Consider the following 17,523-nt stretch of genomic DNA (forward strand, 5'->3'; position numbering starts at 1 on the left):
TTCGTTGCTCTAATGAGGCAGAATTATTAAGCTCATCATTTGCTGGTTCGTTTGCTAAAGGCGCAGTGATTTATTTTAGTAAACCCTTTCTAGTCTGGCAACGTCCCGCATGGCGCCTGAAATATGACCTTTGGAAACCAAGCTCCCCTTTTCAATTATTTACACTCTTTAACTTGGGGTTTCTCCTCAGTTTTGTCCCCTTTGAGCGAGAATTCCATGTGTGATACACAATGTGGGATAGGTCATCGCTATGAGATCCCTAACCTCTATTTATATTACCATAAATTAGATTTAATTACTTCTGAGGGACAAGAAAAAATGGTTTGGAGAAATAATGCCGTTTCATGGAAATTTACTTGCATTAAGGGAGTTTTCGCTTTTTGGAATAGGTAGAAATATGTGTTTTTAATGCATTCCAGGATTTGCACTTTTCTTCTCCTTTCGGCGTTTTCCTGAAACGTTATTACTTCGGAGGGACAAGAAAAACTGGTTCGGGGAAATAATGCCGTTTTGTGGAAATTTAATTCCATTAAGGGAGTTGTCACTTTTGGAATAGATAGAATTTTTTTTTAAAATAAATTTGAGGATTTTGCACATTTTTTCTCCTTTCGGCGTTTTCCCGAAAAGTTATTTAAAAGATTAACTTTTGTGAATCAAACTAAAAAGTTAATCAGTTATCAATATTCAAGCCTGTTATTACTGACTTATTAATTTCTGTATTAAATAATTCACTCAATCATCTATTTAATTAAATCTAATTTATTTATGTATTTGTCTATTCAGTTATGTATGCATTAATGATTCATCTATTAGCTCATCTATCGACGCTTATCATCATTATCATATTATTCTTCATAGGGTCTAATATAGCCGGCTATGTGACCAATCGGAAGCCTATAAATCTTTCAAGTAACTACCAGTAATTAAACTGAAAATGGTAATTTTTCAACAATAAAAATGGGTTGTGTTCAGAGGATCAAAAGTTACGACTGTCTTAAACAAAATTCTATGAATAATATGATTTCATAATTCTCAACTAATACTCTACCCTTGTAGTCAATGGAATTCGAATGACAAAATGGCGCATATTTCGAATTGATCTGTCATACGTACATATCTCTAAAAGAACAAGTACACCAGTGGAATAAATGAAATTACAACAAATTGCTGCGGCCATCATTCATAACTTTCCTATAATTTCGGTCGTTATGTAGCAATTTGTGGTGTCCTTGACATTTTTTGATTTAATTGATATTAGCAGACTAGAAGTAGCCGCATTTTGTTTCCCTGAAAAATAATCACAAAATTATAATATAATATTTGTCAAGGTAGTTCAAGGAAGGGAAAAATTTAGGAGAGGAATCATGTATAACGTCATACCTTAATCGTTTAAATGAGAAAAATGGAAATGAAAGAAATTTTTCTTAAACAGATTATAATTCCAGAAGTTCTTTTTTTAAATCAAAGTTTCGAGTCAAGACTAGCTCTGTATAGATATAAGTAGGAAAATTTGAGAAATTGACAATTTTTAAGGATTTGTTAGCTTCGCTTTTGGGAAATTGTCTGCAAAGATTGCCATACTTGTCTTCCAAAGAAGAACAAATCTGCAGGAAATGTTAAGATCTGCAAAGTACTTGGGGTTCTTTTTTTTTTATATCAAAGTACCCCTACCCCTCACAATGAGTGATCGCCTCTAGGACGCGTGAACGATGAAGGAAAAGATCCCCTGCCACTGTGACAGTTTCGACTCAGGAATAGCCCGCCCGTGGTTAACGCGTAAAGGAGCGTATGAATTGTTAACGAACCGCGGAGCTCGAAGAGCTACCACAAGGATGCGAGGAGCGAAGGGCGTCTTTAAGAGCCAGAAGGGGGTATGTGGGTAAATAACAAAAGCGCGGGTTCTAGAAGAATGATTTTGAGCGGCTTTGGAAGCTTGGGGGTTTGGGGCTCTTGTCCTTATTTGTTAAAATGTGCCGTGTGTCTTTCTTTTCTGGGGGCGGGGGTTGTGCTTGAGGGCCACTCCTTACCTCTCTTAACTGGCTACGGATGAGTGATGTTTTTAGAGATAATTGAAGTCATTCTATTTATGATTTTGTGCTGTATTAAAGAACGAAGTGTCCTTTTAAGACTCCAACTTTGGTGAGTATTGAACATTTTGGTTGTTCACAGGAAGAGGCAACGACTGGATTCTCAGCGCATGCGCAAAGAGGAGGTTAGTAAGGATTTGGGGAATTTTCACGAGCCACAGTCTATAGCCTGGTAGGACTAGAAGGAATGAATACGAAACATTGCTTGACGTAATATATCGCACTCTGGCCACAGAGGGAATTACAAAGAGTACAAACCACATCCCTAACATGAAACAGTTTCTAACATTTTCCATAGTGTTAATCGTGTGAACACACTGTGTATTGGTCATTTCGGTGTACCTCACTATGGCCATTTGAACCATGACTGTGTGAACCGACCACAGTTCGGAAGGAAAGAAAAAATTTCAAACATTCTCATGGTTTTTACTGTATATTTTATTTGATATACTCTAATAGGGTGTTTGTCATAATTTTGATCTCATTATATCTGGAGTGTAGTATTTTTAACAGATGTTATGACTTTATCATATTTGGATAGGAATACCAAACATTTACTTTAATTGCATTCTATTCAACCTCGTGTCCGTCTTTTGTTGGGTTGAATAAAGATCATTCTAGGGCATGGCAGACGACAGTTAAAAACAACCTACAGATGGGAACGGAGGTGAACAAAACATGACGTCACTGAGTGGATTATCGCTCCCTCTACACGTGCGATGTTTTACCAAGGGATATCATACGGTCTATCTAGGCAGGTAACATTGTATACCTCAGGAGATAAAGTGAGTCTCGGCAGACGCTTAAAAATGGCAGAACGGTATAAATATAGCCGACCTTACACATTTTCCATTAAATTTTAATTCATTCCAAAAAGGTGCCAACACTAAATTAGCATTTCTTTCCCCCTTTGCCAAACATACTTACAGCCCTGCATACTTATGACTACTATGTTATCCACACATCGGTAATCGCACACAAAAATATGCATTTTAAAGCAATTCTTATAAGATACTTTAAAATCAAGCTTGTCATTGATAAGGACAACCTTGGAACTGTCTATTAAATTATTAGTCACAAAAAGTATGAGATAATATTACCATTTTTTTGGCACATTGCCAACGTGATTATGAATAATATGTAAATTTGCACGTCGGGCATGTATGATACTTGCTTAATGTATATCTACAGCGAGTCCTAAAAGATGCTTTAAACAAATACCAAATATTCATGACTATAGCCAGCCTTGGAATTCTCTATTAATTGTTTTATTCACAAACACAAAGACAAGCATCTTTGGCGTACGGCCAAACGCAATTCTTATTACCATAGTTTCGGGCGTCGAACACATTAGTTTTTGCTACGAAAAGCTTTTATTTTCACGGCAAAATCCATGGAAATGCAAAATATGATGAAAGTGTTATGATTAATTTTCTTTCAATTTATCCACTTTCAGAACTCAACTAAACACATAGCTATTTCAGATTGCTTACAATTAGTCACTGCTGTTTTGTCTTTCTCAGTTACAATCATGACCAGACATTTTTGGTAGTTTTTCAGTCTCATCAGCGCCTTTGATTAGACAACTAGATTTTGGCGCTTTATAAATTCTTGAATTTGATTTGATTTGGATTTCTAATTTGGTATACAAAATCCGGTATATCATTAAAGGGTTAAGTAGTCTTTCTAAGTAGAGTTATCTTATTTCAAAGTCTCACATGCCCATAGCTCTTCCTGTATAAATATATCGTCATGTGTTTCAATTTCAAACCTGTATACTGATCCATCAGCAGTATACAACATGTTTATACAATGTTACTCGAATACGTTTACTACACTGCAAATTCGTTGCGTAACGACTCCACACAACAGTTGGGTGGGTTCATTCCTTACACAGGGGTTGTGTTAAGTCGTGTCAAATTAAGCCCTTGTGTAATTTGTTTACACCACCTAACACAACCCCTGTGTAAGGAGTGAACCACTCAACTGCTGTGTAAAGTCGTTACAAATCGAATTTGCAGTGTAGTGGTTAAAAAGACGATATTCTACAAATATGATGATTTATTGATTAGGTGGTCGGTAAATTGTGATCTGTTATCCAGGAAACGGCATTCCGTTGCTTACAATGAAAATATTTGATGGCGCTTTAGTCATATTTAAAGCTAAGTGCATGCAGTTGGTGACGTATATTGGCTTGTTCAACCAGAAGGCCTATGACTATTATAATATTTAGTAAGGTGAAGGACAAGAGAAACGAGGAAGTCAAAGGTAGACTGTCTTTAGCGGTCTCAAATGTTACGAATGCATGTAAACGCAACAAATATCCTTTCGGACCAATAATTTTAAATTTGAATTTGAATTTGAATTTGAAGAATAATTTAAACCGAACATTGTTTGACATCACAATTGTCTTTCCTTTATATTTGATCTCATCAAAGCTCTAGTATATGGCTATGAACTCGAGATAATAATTAAAGATAGGAGCCGTAGATGTAGTCGGTAACGTATGGACAAAATAGCTTGGATTGGCAGAAATTCCTTTTTCTTCCTATGGTAGAAATATGTTGTTGCCTCTATATGGACTGCTGTGTGTTCGTGTGTGCGTACTATGGGTGTGCGTGCGTGCGTGTGTATACGTTATGTGTATTAAGTTTTCTTCTTCATTAAAAGGGAGTTATTAATTACTTCAAAATAAACACCAATACTGAATTCTGATTCGATGATTAAATTTTGATAACTACGGAAGTGTTCTGAAATTGTGATATCCTGAAAGGGGCAATCTTTGATCAGCCTTTTTGAATGTTGGCTCTATCGAGCAATTACATACTCACTAATATATAACATAATTTTTGTATCAAGATTCTAAAAGAACATTAATCAGAAGAAGAAATTGTAACCCATGTGATTCTCATACCAAAAGTCTTACTTTTAAAATATGAAACTGAACCCAAAATTAAAATTAAACTCAATCTGCATTTCCTTAATTTTCCTGGCTTTCAGTTGGCAACTAAAACCGAAGATAAATTCCATAAGTCAGTATCGGACTAAACTTGAAACAATTGCCCAATCTGTACTTCACACTTAGCATTCATTCTTTTTCAATACAATCTAGTGTATCTGAATGATAATGGCTATCCTTCAGCATTGTATTATCCACGTTTGATTTAAAGAGAAGGTTGAGTTCTGGGGGGGGGGGGGTGAAAAATAATTTGTGAGCGTTATCATTTTTATTGTGTAAGTGTGGGAGAACATCAGAGAAAAAAATGATCCCTGAAAAGTATGACTCTTCAAATGCCTTCACATTCTTAATATGACAAGTAACATCTTTAAAATCATGCCCGATTGTTATGCCACATGTTTGTGTAGTCCCATATACATCTTTTTGTGTACAGTGCTTGTTACTTTACCAAGACTGGGCAAAATTTCTTATTATTTTAATGACTCCAGAACCTTTTAGTATACACCAATTCATACATGCTAGATGATCAACTTTTTCTGATCGATTTCACACCGTTTCTTTCACAATGCAATCGCATGACCAGAACCCAACCTAATCTTTAAAACTACTTTCTTTGAGGCTTATAGGCAGACATTTAATTCGTACGATCTCATATACATAATCCTTCTGGATCCCTGGAACATCTACAGTTGCAGTAAGCTACTCCGGAGTAACGGGTAGGCCGATCTTGCGTCCGCGTGTACAGTGTGAGTCACACAAAACAGAAACCCAGTTTCAACCCAGAAAATCATTGCACGTAAAGATTAATTCAAATATATCCACATTATAGCATAAATTGTTTACTAGAATTTGTATCCTTGATCAATAAAAAATCTGGCCCAGGAAAGGTGCACAGTATTAATCATCCTGCCTCTGCCACAGTATTTCAAAAAAATGAAATGAATGATTTAATCGAACAGTCTCCCTACCATTATAAATGCAATCGTACATGTTAAGAGTAACTCCTGAACGCCATTCATTCCAAACTTAGACAAAGGCGATTTGGCATGCAGTCTGAAAGTGGCAGTGCTCAGTTATCCACAATAGCATTTTAAAGATCAACCGTACAAAATTAAAGATGACATCATCAGCTATCATAATCGCATTATCTTTTTTAAACAATAAGGCTTCTAAGATATTGGGGCTAGGATACCGTTTCCCTTTTTATTGCCTCACACTGTACAAGGGAATAGATGGGTCAGAAATGAAGATATATGTAACGACACATTTCGCTGAATATTTCATCGGTTGAAATACATGTGCGGGATATTGATGCGAAATGATGGCGGCGGTAACGAGCTGATTATTCGACCTGATGTATCATCTAATTTGAAAACAATGTACATACATTGTAGCAGGGGAGAATGTGATGGGTGTCCCATCAGAACATTGTTATTGTAACAATCGGTTATTGTCGCAGTGCTCCGATTGCTAAACACTAAAAGTTAAGACAATGACAGCTATTTGTTAGTATTAACTGCACCGCAACAGCATACAAGTACGAAAAATTACCTTATGAATTGAGGCCATATATTAAGGACCACGCCCTTTTGAACTTCATAAATTAAATAGATTATTTCGGATTTTTATTTCAACAACAACTCAGGTACAAGATACCGAAACGGTGACCCTAAATTGCTCCTGCGACAATAGTTCTGGCTTTGTGGAGTAAGGTTTAGGGTTAGGGTTGCATTAGGTTCTTAGGTTGGGATTAGGTTTAGGATTAGGGTTGGGTTTAGTGCTAGGTCCAGGGTTAAAGTTAGGAATTCAGTTTGAGTGTATACTGAGCAATTATTTTCGCAGGAGCAAGACTCGTATAACTATCGATTTTTTTTAAAGCCCTATACTATCAGACATTTTGAACGTCTCTTTCATGGGTTAATGGCCGACTTCCTTTTGGAGAGGAAATCCACTCTTGACAAAGTAATTTACACCACCACCTTACGAGTGGATTTCAATATTACGATGGAGTAGATTTAACTCGGAAATGAACTTCGACCCCTTAAAGAGTGGATTCTACTCATCTCCATAGAGAGCAGTGGACAAACCAAACCCACACTAAGTCGGAGTTATCATAAATGAAAAATTCACAACCCCCCCAAAAAAAAATCGACTGCTAAAAGAGTGGATTCCACTCATCTGCACTCAGACTTTAAGAGATTGGATTAGTGGACTAACCCGACTCTTTAAGACGGGGTTTAAACCCGGTTAAACCCAGGGCCCTGTCTTTAAGAGTTGATATCTATCGCAACTTATTTGCGATCGATATCAATCGTAACTATGTACATAAGCGATAGAAGACGCGATTGATTGGAGGACTTGCGATTGATTTGGATCAATCGCAATTGTCTATAAGACGAGGCCCAGATGTATACCCGGATGTATATCAATCTCATTTTATGAATACTGGTCTTGCGGTGATGTATAATGTAGGGGCTGATGATGGAGGGCAACGCCAAAGTCTCCAAAAAATTACGGTTCAAATTTTCAAATTAAAAATCAGAATATTATTGACATGTTAATAAATATCTTAAAAATTAAATCACCATCTATAGAGCATTTTCAAATTCAAAATTAGAATATTATTGACTTGTTAATCAATATCTTCAAAATATATGGTACACTCTAAGAACTATGATGTTAAATCACCATCTAAAAGGGCCGAGGAATTACCAATTTCTCAAAAATATCAGACTATCAATTTAAGCATGCTTAACATTTATATTGTTAGATCCAGCATATTCAAAGTTTTAATCCACCATTTGTAGAAGAAAAACGTGGTCATTCCTCGGCCTTTTCAAATGGTCATTTAACTTTTCAGTTTTTAGAGTGTACATGATATAAAATGACACAACAGTGAAGTTTCCTGTCAACCATTTTACTCAGAATTGGGTACGGTAAATGTGTATTATATTAAGTAATAAACATTGGATGTTGACATTTCATTTGACACCAATATCGTGTGACCGGATGTGGTCTGAGTTCATGTTTCATAATGTTACCTGTTTCAGGGTTCATGTTCAGTTTTGCTTAGAATTGCAAGTACGTCATTACTTGATCATGTAGATGAGATTGTTATTATATTGTTTATATACGTACCTCCCACCGTCTCATATATGATGAGACACAGGCACAGATATACCCAGTCAAAGACCCAAACATTCATTTTGATCGTTCCCGGGTAGGATGAGAGAGAGAAAGAAATCCTTAAATTTCTGATGAAGACCTGAAATGAAAGAATGAGAAAAGAAGTTATGGTAAAATGAATGCATACAGTTATATCACTAAGTACGTATTCAAAATGGCGTCATGAGCAACTACATGGATGACATTATAAACCCAAACATCCTTCTATTAAAACACCTTTTTTTCATATTACCGACCCTCTTTTCCTATTCTTTTCTTCAAATCGACACTTCTTCTACTTCTAATTTCATACTTTTAATTTTCTTGTTCTTCTTCTAATTCAATCCTTATTTTCATCGTTTTCTCCTCTTTTCCGTCATCATCTTTCTTCTTCTTTTTCTTCATCCTCTCGTTCTTGTTCTTCTTGTTCTTTTTCTTATTGTATTTCTTCTTCCTACTATTCTCCTCCTCCCAGTGTTTACTCTCCACCTTCTCTCCCCCCCCCCCCCCTCTCTCTCTCTCTCCCCCCTCTCTCTCTCTCTCTCTCTCTCTCCCCTCTCTCTCTCTCTCTCTCTCTCTCTCACTCTTCTTCTCTCTCGTTTCTCATCTCCTTCTCTCTATCTGTCCCACTCTTCCCCATATTTCTGTCTGGGTTTCAACCAAAATTAAACAAACGATTGCATCGTACAAACGGATATGTATAACATGAATATATGTTAATATTTGTATGCATTATATAAAAGGCGAAAACCCAGTATCTTTTGTCAAATATAATTATACGAAAAAATACCTACAGCCATCATGTTCTTAGTCGTCAAAATATGTAGAAACATCTATTCGACAAATGCCCCTAGGTATTAAAATGATTGATCATGGGCTACCAAGCTCTTTCCATCCATCTCCATTTAATAGCCCCTATTTTTTCTCTCTGGTGGAAAGCTTTTGGCGAGGTATACAAAATATTCAGTATTTGTAATCAACCAAAAAGAATCACGAACATTTCAAAATACTAATAATATATTACCACACTAGCGCATATACAATATATATATATAGCGCATGTACAAACAAATACCTATTTGTCGTAATGAAGGAAGGAAAGAAAAGAATAGAGGAGAATGAGATATGCTCAGCACACTTCCTTAAGTCATTCGTTTAAAACAAGATTTCCACTAAGAAAATCCAGACTAGGCTATTTAGCACTTCGTTTGCTAACAAAGTAAGTCAAAATGAAAGACAAATTGCATTATCGCAGATGGTTTTTCCTCGAGACATTACTCCCTAATTTAGTTTCATGATTAACAGTCTTTGAGCTTCACAGTAATTAATCGTAAGTGATTTTCATAACAGCAATTTTGAATTTGGATAAATCCGCAACAAATATTCACTCAGCTAAGTTATCTATCTTGCGTTATGCTTTATCGGTTTCATAAGTAATATTTGGCGTTGATATATTTCATAATTATAAATAGCAGGAATTAATTATTCTTAAGATACTAATCTTTAAATTCTAATAAAAAGTCTGTAATTGGTAGTTCCTCTATATCATTATAAAATCAGAAAAATAACTAGACATCGTTAGGATTAACAGAAAAAGTACTAAGGTTAAATCGATTTTTCTTTCACATTTTGACCTTCAATATTGTACTAAATGCAATATAAACTTCCTACAGAAGAACCGAAGGTGGTTTATTTAAGTTGAGCATTGCAATGAGGAGAAGAGTAAGATAATTAAGTGAGTTGAAAGTATAAAGAGTAGGCGCGATAACTCAGTCGGTAGAGCAGTGGTCTCGTAATCCGGTGACTCGGGTTCGAAACCAAGGCGATGCGCTAGTGCCCTTTGGTAAGGCATTAATCCTCATTACCAGATCCCTCGGAGAGGACCTGAAGCCGTCGGTCGTCTGTTCGCTTACTTACAAGCATTTCTGCTTTCTTAGCAGTCAGATAAGATAACCACCACCATTCATTCAATATACAACAATCGTTAAAAGCATATCAATCTTTATGTTAATCAAAAGAACAAAACAGTGTTAAAAAAGTACTTACTTGAAAGTAACGATAGGACTATTGTTTTGTGAAATCCTCCAAATTTGTTTCGCCTCCAAAAAAAAGGTCTGCCTCCAAAAAAGGGTAATCACAAGCCGACAGAAAAACTGAAAATTCTTCCTTCATCAAATACGTTGATTCAAGTGCAAGCGATACATGAAATAATTATGTTTTCTCCTCATACACCGCTGCTTACAAAATGGTTTTGTTCCTCTGAAAATTTTCCCGCCTTGCGTAGCGATGTCGTCTGCTAGTTCCTGTAGTGACGAACGTGCGTACACTGTTGATGCGGCCGCACGGGGAAAGTTTGTCGCGCCAGAAGCGGATTGGCATTCATACCCTGTACGCCGCCGCTGTTACGAGCTACAGTGCACACAGAACTGCAACATGTATGGGAAAACGTGTGGACATGCATTTGACAATTTTCTTTCTGATGGCGTATTAGAAATATGAAGGGCACGGGTGTAGGATAAAGAGAAAATGCTTTCTACGCCCTCTCTAGACTAAGATGTACAGTTTATATACTACCTCTTCAATTACTTCCCATGTCAAAGTCAAAGGTCTTATGAACCGGGTCGTAATTAACACAATTATGCGACAGCTCTGTTAAAGGGGAAGTCCACCCTGAAATTAAGTTAGTTTTAATAGGAGTAGAAAAATGAGAGAAACAAGTCAGTGAAAGTTTGAGCAAATTCCGATTAAAAATAAGGAAGTTAGGATTTTTGAAGTTGTGATCAATCAAACACAAATTGGCAATTCTATGACGTATCATGCGAGCTCAACTTCCATTTGCTCAGTACTAAAAAAAATCTAAAATTTTCATTTTCCCTCAAGAAAAATTTCAACCATACATGCACCCTAAATATAATAATTGCAAATATGTTTCTATACTCCCCCTGCAAGGAACAAATATATATTCCGTCATCAATAACGAAGAAAACTTGATTTTATGGAATATTATGCACAAAGCAAATGAAGGAGAGCTCGTATAATAAGTCACAGAGTTGCCAATTTGTATTTGATTGATCACAACTTCAATAATTCATAACTTTCTTATTTTCATTCAGAATTTGCTCAAACTTTTACTCACCTGATTTTCTTATTATTCTGCCTCTATCGAAACAAACTTATTTTGGGGTGGACTTTCCCTTTAACACGAAGGCAGAAGATCATGATTTTTATGCAGCTGGTTTAACAAAAAAAATTGGTTCACAAACAGGTCATAACAACATTAAAAATTAACAACTCTTTAATTCTTTTCATTTAGATGTTTGTTCGCTATATTCGTTTCCTTTTGTTTTTGAGAGGTTGAGAGAATGAAGGAGGGGTGTCCTCAGAGACGTATTCGGGCTTTTTCTTCAGGGGTAATAGCTTTTAAGCGCATGGAAATCCCAAGTGCATAACCAATTAGTACAAATTGTAAATTTTTAATTTGCCAATGGGGGCAAGGGAACTGATACAGTTCTATATTCCTCTGTGTATTACAGCTTCCGAAGCTTCCATTCCAATACCCCTTTATTAAGCCTTAGCAATCGTGGTTCAATAATGATGTTGGTTATGGTGATAACAATGATGATAATGATAACAACAATAACAATGATATCAATAATGATAATAACAATCATTATATTAATAATAATCATCAAAATAACATGTCTTGTTTACCTATATTAGCCTTATTAGTATTGACACTTATCTCCTGGAGAGTCCTGCAATCATTATATTACTACCCCTGCTTTAACACTGTCCTAAAGGACTGGTTTCGTCGTTGACCTATAATAGGCAAATACAATCTTCTGATTATGATTGGTGACATTTTTCAAGTAATCATGAATTGCCATTTCCTATTTACGACTTCGGGTACCGGAATGAAACTTGATTCAAAGAAAAGATTAACATTACATGAGACTTAAAGAGGGTACTATGGTCTGAAGTATTAAGTTAAAGTTAACATTAAGGTTTGAATAGCGGTTACAGTTGGAGGAAATAATTATGATACATAATGGTAATGAGCCATTATTAGCACAACTACGTTCATAAAACCCTAACCAGAACAAGCGCTGTATGGCCTGTACCAACACGATAGTAGAAGAGAGATAAATAAGGGAAATGTGAGTTGGTCTAGCGGTAATGTCCGTGGTACGGTCTGCTCTCTTTTGTCGTCTACAAACTGACTCAGATCGGACCCAGGGGCAAATTTCATAAAACTTGTTACCTATAACAGCTGCTAAATTTCTATGACAAATTTGCTCTCAGCCAATCAGATGCCAGGATTTCAGTAGCTTGTAACAGTATCTTGTTATTGATTGTTATCAAGTTTTATGAAACAGGGCCATGGGTTCAAAACCGAGACACGTCTTTCGGATGGTGACGTGAAAGGTCCGTCTCGGCCCAGACGTAAATAATCTATCTGACGGATACAATATCTCTGTTAAAAAAATACATACAGACAGAATAATTTGATGTTAAAGTAGGAGCTTAATATCCCGTTGGGAAGGCGGGAGGTTAGGTGCTGCTTATGTGAAGATGTGAAGGAAATTTGTAGTATGTATTACTGTTCATCGAAAGAACTTTAAGCGTTTCTATCAGATCAGACTTCTTAAAATTTATTTATTTATTTATTTTAAATGGTTTATTTCATTAAAAAACATTCGCGGCCCGAGAGCCGAATTGCAGTTTCTTTTACAAGGTATACATCAGTGACAAAGTAAAATTACACGTAAAACATTATGCATGGTAGTAAAATTGGAATTCTTTTGTTTTTGGTTTCCAACGACCTTGGCAAATTGCTTGGTACATATACAGAAATTCGAATTGTATTACCATATTTGCAATAAGATGATATATTAAACTTATACAATACATGAATAGCAATACATTTTTGATATTCAAAAGAATTAAATGTTTTGGTTGGAAAATGCATAGCCAGATGGGTAAGGTATAGTTGTGGTGTTTTCTTCAATAACAGGGACAACAACAGAAACCAAATCCAGGAATTATAAAGTCAAATAGAAAAAAAGGTCGCTAGCATCTGGGTTTTCCTTGGGGAGTACCGCAAGGTTATTTTTATCTCGTGTAAATAGGGTACCGTTATGCAACTTTGCCCTTGTAACATCACCAGGGTACCCGGTTTGTATACGGATCTAATGTGGAGTTATTTAAGGTTACTTTCCTTTGATGTGAACGGGGTAACACCATTGACCTCTCGCATTGTGACGTCACACGTATAACTCGATAGAACCAAGGTTTGCTGCAGAGTCAAATCGGGCTATCTCTGTTAGATATTATGAAAGGGGTAACTCCTTGGAAACCATGGCATTTTTATATTACATGTATTCCTATAATCATAATATTTCATGACAACTCATGTGATGTTGCTGTTTGTACTCTGTGCTAGTTTTTATTGATTTGATTCGTGGGTGTTTGATTTTTCTTTGTTTGCTTACTATCTTCACTAGATGTGAACAGAGTATCACCTGGGGGACTCTAACGTTGGTAGGCTTATAGTGTAAACCAATAAAACCCAATTTAGCTGCGGAGTCACAACGGATTATCTTCATCTTGTATGGACGCTGTGTTACACGTGTTTGCTGCAGACTCACAACGGGTTATCTTAAAGCCCCTCTGTACTACTCGTAGCTATACTTGCTCCCTCTATATAGAAAACAATGCCTAATCGGTGACCATTGGTCCCCCATGATCCTCTTTTTCTTATGTTAATTGAGAGCTGAGTTGAGGAGATAGCAACCCGCCAGTGACCTTCCTGTGTGGTCTAATCCCTCCTAGCCAAACTAGTACAGACGACCTTTAATAATTATATGAAGAGGGCCGTTGTGACCATGACGCTATGTACATGAGCATAACATAAGTATAACACGTATGTAACTAGTTACAATAGGAATATAACAGGAGCAAATATTAAAGGTACATGTACAAAAGTCATATGATTGTGTGCAGCGCAGTCACATCGGGTTATCTGTATCTGGTATGAATCGCATCGAAGTATTTACATGTAGTGAGAACGGGACATTACCACTGAATCTTGACTTTGTATACGCCACGAGTATACCCCGCTTCAGTGAGTGTCTATAGCAGGATTATAATACGGTTCACACATGAGTGTGCTACGGGGTAAACCAGGACTTTCATTATCTGGTGTAAACAGGGCATAGTCGATAACCACGTCGTTGTCACGTCACGAGTGCATCACGTCTTATCACAAGTATATCGGGAGTTTAATACGAGTATAACAAGAGTACAACACGTACCTACTTTACGAGTATAACACAACGAGAGTCGTATTGCATTATCTTTATCTGGTAAAAACACACATCGGTTTATCTTCATAGTTATAGTATGAACGGGGCATCACCATTGAACCATATCCTAGTCACGACAAAAGTCTATCCCGCTCAAGATCCCCCTGCGCGTAGAGAAGTCTCGCAGCGACAATGAATACTTCACGGGCACTGCATTATTAATAACACTGAAATGGGGAGCGTGCTGATAGAGGGGGTACCGGTATAGATCACAATGCACTGACCTACCAGACCCGAAACTCTGGTAGTTAACATCTTTTAACCCGTAGATGAAGCGTGTTTTAAGATGAAGTTTAAGTTCTATTTTATTTCAATTCGATTCAATAGGCCATTTTCGTAATGTAACCAAATTTAATGCATAAGTCTTTGTGAAGTGCCTCGATACAAACTATTTTATTCACCTGATAAGAATAATAGTATTTCAATAAACAGAATCCGAACTGCATACATTAGTTGTTGCCAGGTTGGACAAACATTATGGCTCGACCTACCTAGCAACACTATGTAGTTTGCCTTCTGAATATGGAAATACTATAATTATTATCAGGTGAGTGAAATAACTTGTATTGAGGCACTTCACAAAGACTTATGCATTAAATGTTGTTACATTACGAAAATGGCCTATTAACCTAATTGTTCTGCATCAAAAGAAAATTTATCGTTGACTTGAAAGAATCGTTTTTTAAATAGCCATTTGTCGCATCATGCAGAGCATCAATACTAGGAGAAAGAAAAAATCTATATAGAGCTTTGTAGGCTACTTTCAGGCGGAATATACCCTTTCGATCTTCCCCCACTTTCGTAAATGTTATCAAAATGATTTGTGAGGGGTAAGGGAGTATCATTAATTTTTTATTTTGAATATAAGACAACTTTTTTTCAGAATGTGGAGAAAAATGCGACTCCAGGCAAGACATGAGGCGCCCTATTCTAATGAATAATCCATCAGTATAAGAGGCTCATTGTACGGGATTTGAATCCACGTTACTATTATCCTTTGGCAATGTTTGGTAAGACATTAATCTATATTTGCCACTCTGAAGGAAATGGGTACCCGGTAGGAAGAATTGTTCTCATTGCTTCAACATCTTATCGCAATAGCCTGGCTAGAGCCAGGGTAATAATAATAATAATACATAAGATTCATAAGGCGCCAAATCCACTTGACAGTCAAATGCTCAAGGCGCAGGTTGTGCAAAAGATGAAATCCGTACATGATACATTTATACAAAGTGCAATAGGAAAGGTACAGACATGAAAGGTGGTAATACATCAATTTAATATATGATTGCAAGGCCCTCAGGGAGAATAGTATTAATACTGAAGAGGCCACACTGGGTAAGAACTAAGAAGTGACACAAAGTTCAGATCTCCACCCCTCTCGCTCCCACACACACACACACACACACACACACACACACACTCACACTAGTGAGTAGCAATAGTTGTCTACCTCCCCCCCCCCCCTCCCCCGAGTCTAGAGATCATTGTATGCCTTTAAAATGTCAAAACATTGTCATCCCCACCCCGTTCTCAAAATTCTAGATTCACTATAATACGTTTAATAAAGGGGCACTATTTCCCATAAATTAAAACCTTAAATTAGTTAAATCTTTATTACTATAAACAAAGGTAGAGCATTTGTCATTTTCAAAGTCAACTTATATATTACATATAAGTCGACGATATATTACAGTTGCCGCTGTACATCTATAAATAATAGGCAAATCTTTTATGCATATCTGCGACAATTCTATTCATCCTAACCCGGCCCAATTCAAGTTTCACAAAGGGTAAAGATATAGACTGTCGTCTAATAATTCTCATTCTAATTTAACTCGACTTGAACCGACATCAAACCCATGCAGGATCGGTGTTCAGTGTTAGTAGAAAACGGGAAATACTGTGCATACATTTTTCTTATTCTCTTTGAAATAATCAATGTAAGAAGTGAATAGAAACTCCTAATACCTTTTCGTAAAAACAGCTAAAAAATGTATGACTTTTATACTTTTATCATATTATAATACGTTCTTGGTCTGATGCTAGCGAGTCGGGTCACACGTATAGTCATGGGAGTCGTTTAGGTATTATTTTTTAAATGGACAAAATTCGAAATACGACGATGCTAAAGAGCGCTTCGGGAGTCATTTTGTTCAATATAGATGATTTTGATAGGGGTCCTAAATTTGCAAGGTTACGCAAGTGTCTCGGAGTTGGTTTGCGGAAAAAGAAAAGTCCTCAATTTATAATTAGCCGATTGGTCATACGTTAGGCCTACATACAATACACCATGTACACACAACGTAGCGTTTTCATTTGAGCATAATTTAAAGTCGATGGGGAGGCCTAACCATTCTAGATCCCCCGACCATTTTTGGAGACTCTTGAACAAACTCAATACACCTTACATCTCACCGAGGGCTACCGAAATACACTACCTCCCACCCCGTTTATCATTTTGCATAAACCATTGCTTTTTGTTGTCTTCGGCCATTGTTTGAAAATGAAACGATCACAAAGACTAACAAATTCAACTTAAGGCAATTTTAGTTCTTAAAAGTGTCCCTGATCATTACCGTATAATGTATGAACATTACAATGACACGTTACCTAATCCGAACGTGGTATCTAAGGGATGTACAACAGGGGATTATTGATACTGTCTTTATCAAAGTTGATTTCGTAAAATCTTTTGCGAAAGTAGATGCATGTATATTTAAACCAAACCCCTTTTGGCGGTATTTTATTTTCCACACAAATTATTTTGTATTAGATGCAATGTAATGTGGGCCTTCATCTTTCTTTCATGGCCCTGGCGCCAACGACCATTTTACAATGCAAGACTAGAGGGGACTGGATGCATTTCTTCCTCATCCTTCCACCTCGTTTGCTAAAGTGATGGTCGAGTTTTGAAACTGGATGAAACCCCCATTTTAGTGAGTTT

At 36.5% G+C, this 17,523-nt stretch overlaps 1 protein-coding gene across 2 annotated transcripts in view; it reads right to left on the reverse strand.

Moving 5' to 3' along the window:
• Positions 1-10,663, reverse strand: part of LOC100892245 (limbic system-associated membrane protein) — a 46,334-nt gene extending 35,671 nt beyond the window's left edge. For both annotated transcript variants that reach the window (XM_030978060.1, XM_011668223.2), the window contains exons 1-2: positions 10,258-10,663; positions 8,185-8,311 (exon numbers count right to left, since the gene is read on the reverse strand). In XM_030978060.1, coding sequence (XP_030833920.1) covers positions 8,185-8,251 — 67 coding nt within the window. In that variant the 5' untranslated portion in view covers positions 8,252-8,311; positions 10,258-10,663. The remainder of the gene's footprint in view (positions 1-8,184; positions 8,312-10,257) is intronic.
• Between the last annotated feature and the right edge of the window lie 6,860 nt (positions 10,664-17,523).

The sequence above is a fragment of the Strongylocentrotus purpuratus genome, unplaced genomic scaffold (genome assembly GCF_000002235.5).
Source record: "Strongylocentrotus purpuratus isolate Spur 01 unplaced genomic scaffold, Spur_5.0 spur5_scaffold_1, whole genome shotgun sequence".
Lineage (NCBI taxonomy): Eukaryota > Metazoa > Echinodermata > Echinoidea > Camarodonta > Strongylocentrotidae > Strongylocentrotus > Strongylocentrotus purpuratus.